Raw genomic sequence first — 952 nt, forward strand, 5'->3', positions numbered from 1 at the left:
TTTTTTTTTTTTTTTTTTTTTTTTTTTTTTTTTTTTTTTTTTTTTTTTTTTAATAAGAGTTGAGTTTATAAACTTTTTTTATGCTGCAGTGAAGCAGAAACAGCAGCATTGAACTCGTAAATGTGTTAATTTTTTTGTTGATAGTAAAAATTATATTTTTTGTTTTTTTTTTTTTATTGTTCTTCTGTTTCTTCTTCTGTTTCTTCTTCCTCTAACTCACTCTCCCATGCTGCTGATACCTCGCTGCCTGTGTCTTCTTCTTCTCCTTCTTTTGTTGCATCTACATCTGCAGCAGATGCACTTTCTGTTGCTGCATCACCAGCAGCTTCTCCCTCTTCTTCTAGCTGTGCCTATACACAACAACACAAACAAAATACTGCACTATATACAAATTAAATATATATATATATTTTTTTTTTATATGTAAATATATATAAATTAATAAATTATGTTTTAAAATATTAAATACAAGAAATAATACCACATATATAAGATGAAATACAACATATAAAGAATCAATAAATTAAACAACATAAACAAAATAAAATACAAAATATAATATAAAATATAAACGGGAATCGAACAGGCAACAGAAGAAATACAACAAAAAAAAGAAACACCAAAATAAATACAAACAAAGAGTAGAAGAAATAAAACAGATGAAATACAAAAAAAAAAAAAAACAAAAAACACAACAGCAAAAGCATCAAGTAATACAAAAAGGAATACAAAAAATAAAATAAAAAATAAAATAAAAAATAGAGGAAATAGAACAAAAAAAAAAACGAGAAATGTAACATGAAACAAAATAAATACAAAAAAAAAACAAGAAAGACACCATCATATACACCAACAATAAACAGAGCAACAAATACAATAAATACAGCAATAGATAAAACTAAAAAAAAAAAAAAAAAAAAAAAAAAAAAAAAAAAAAAAAAAAAAAAAAAAA

At 22.8% G+C, this 952-nt stretch overlaps 1 protein-coding gene across 1 annotated transcript in view; it reads right to left on the minus strand.

Annotated features, from left to right (window-relative positions):
• Positions 1–173: 173 nt before the first annotated feature.
• The window catches only part of EMH_0096100 (uncharacterized protein), a gene marked incomplete at both ends in the record, with an annotated part of 1,273 nt that continues 494 nt past the window's right edge, over positions 174–952 (minus strand). Inside the window, one exon of the mRNA XM_013502336.1 lies at positions 174–350. Within this exon, the coding sequence (XP_013357790.1) occupies positions 174–350 (177 nt within the window). The remainder of the gene's footprint in view (positions 351–952) is intronic.

Source organism: Eimeria mitis, genomic scaffold (assembly GCF_000499745.2).
Source record: "Eimeria mitis Houghton genomic scaffold, Emh_scaff8889, whole genome shotgun sequence".
Classification (NCBI taxonomy): domain Eukaryota; phylum Apicomplexa; class Conoidasida; order Eucoccidiorida; family Eimeriidae; genus Eimeria; species Eimeria mitis.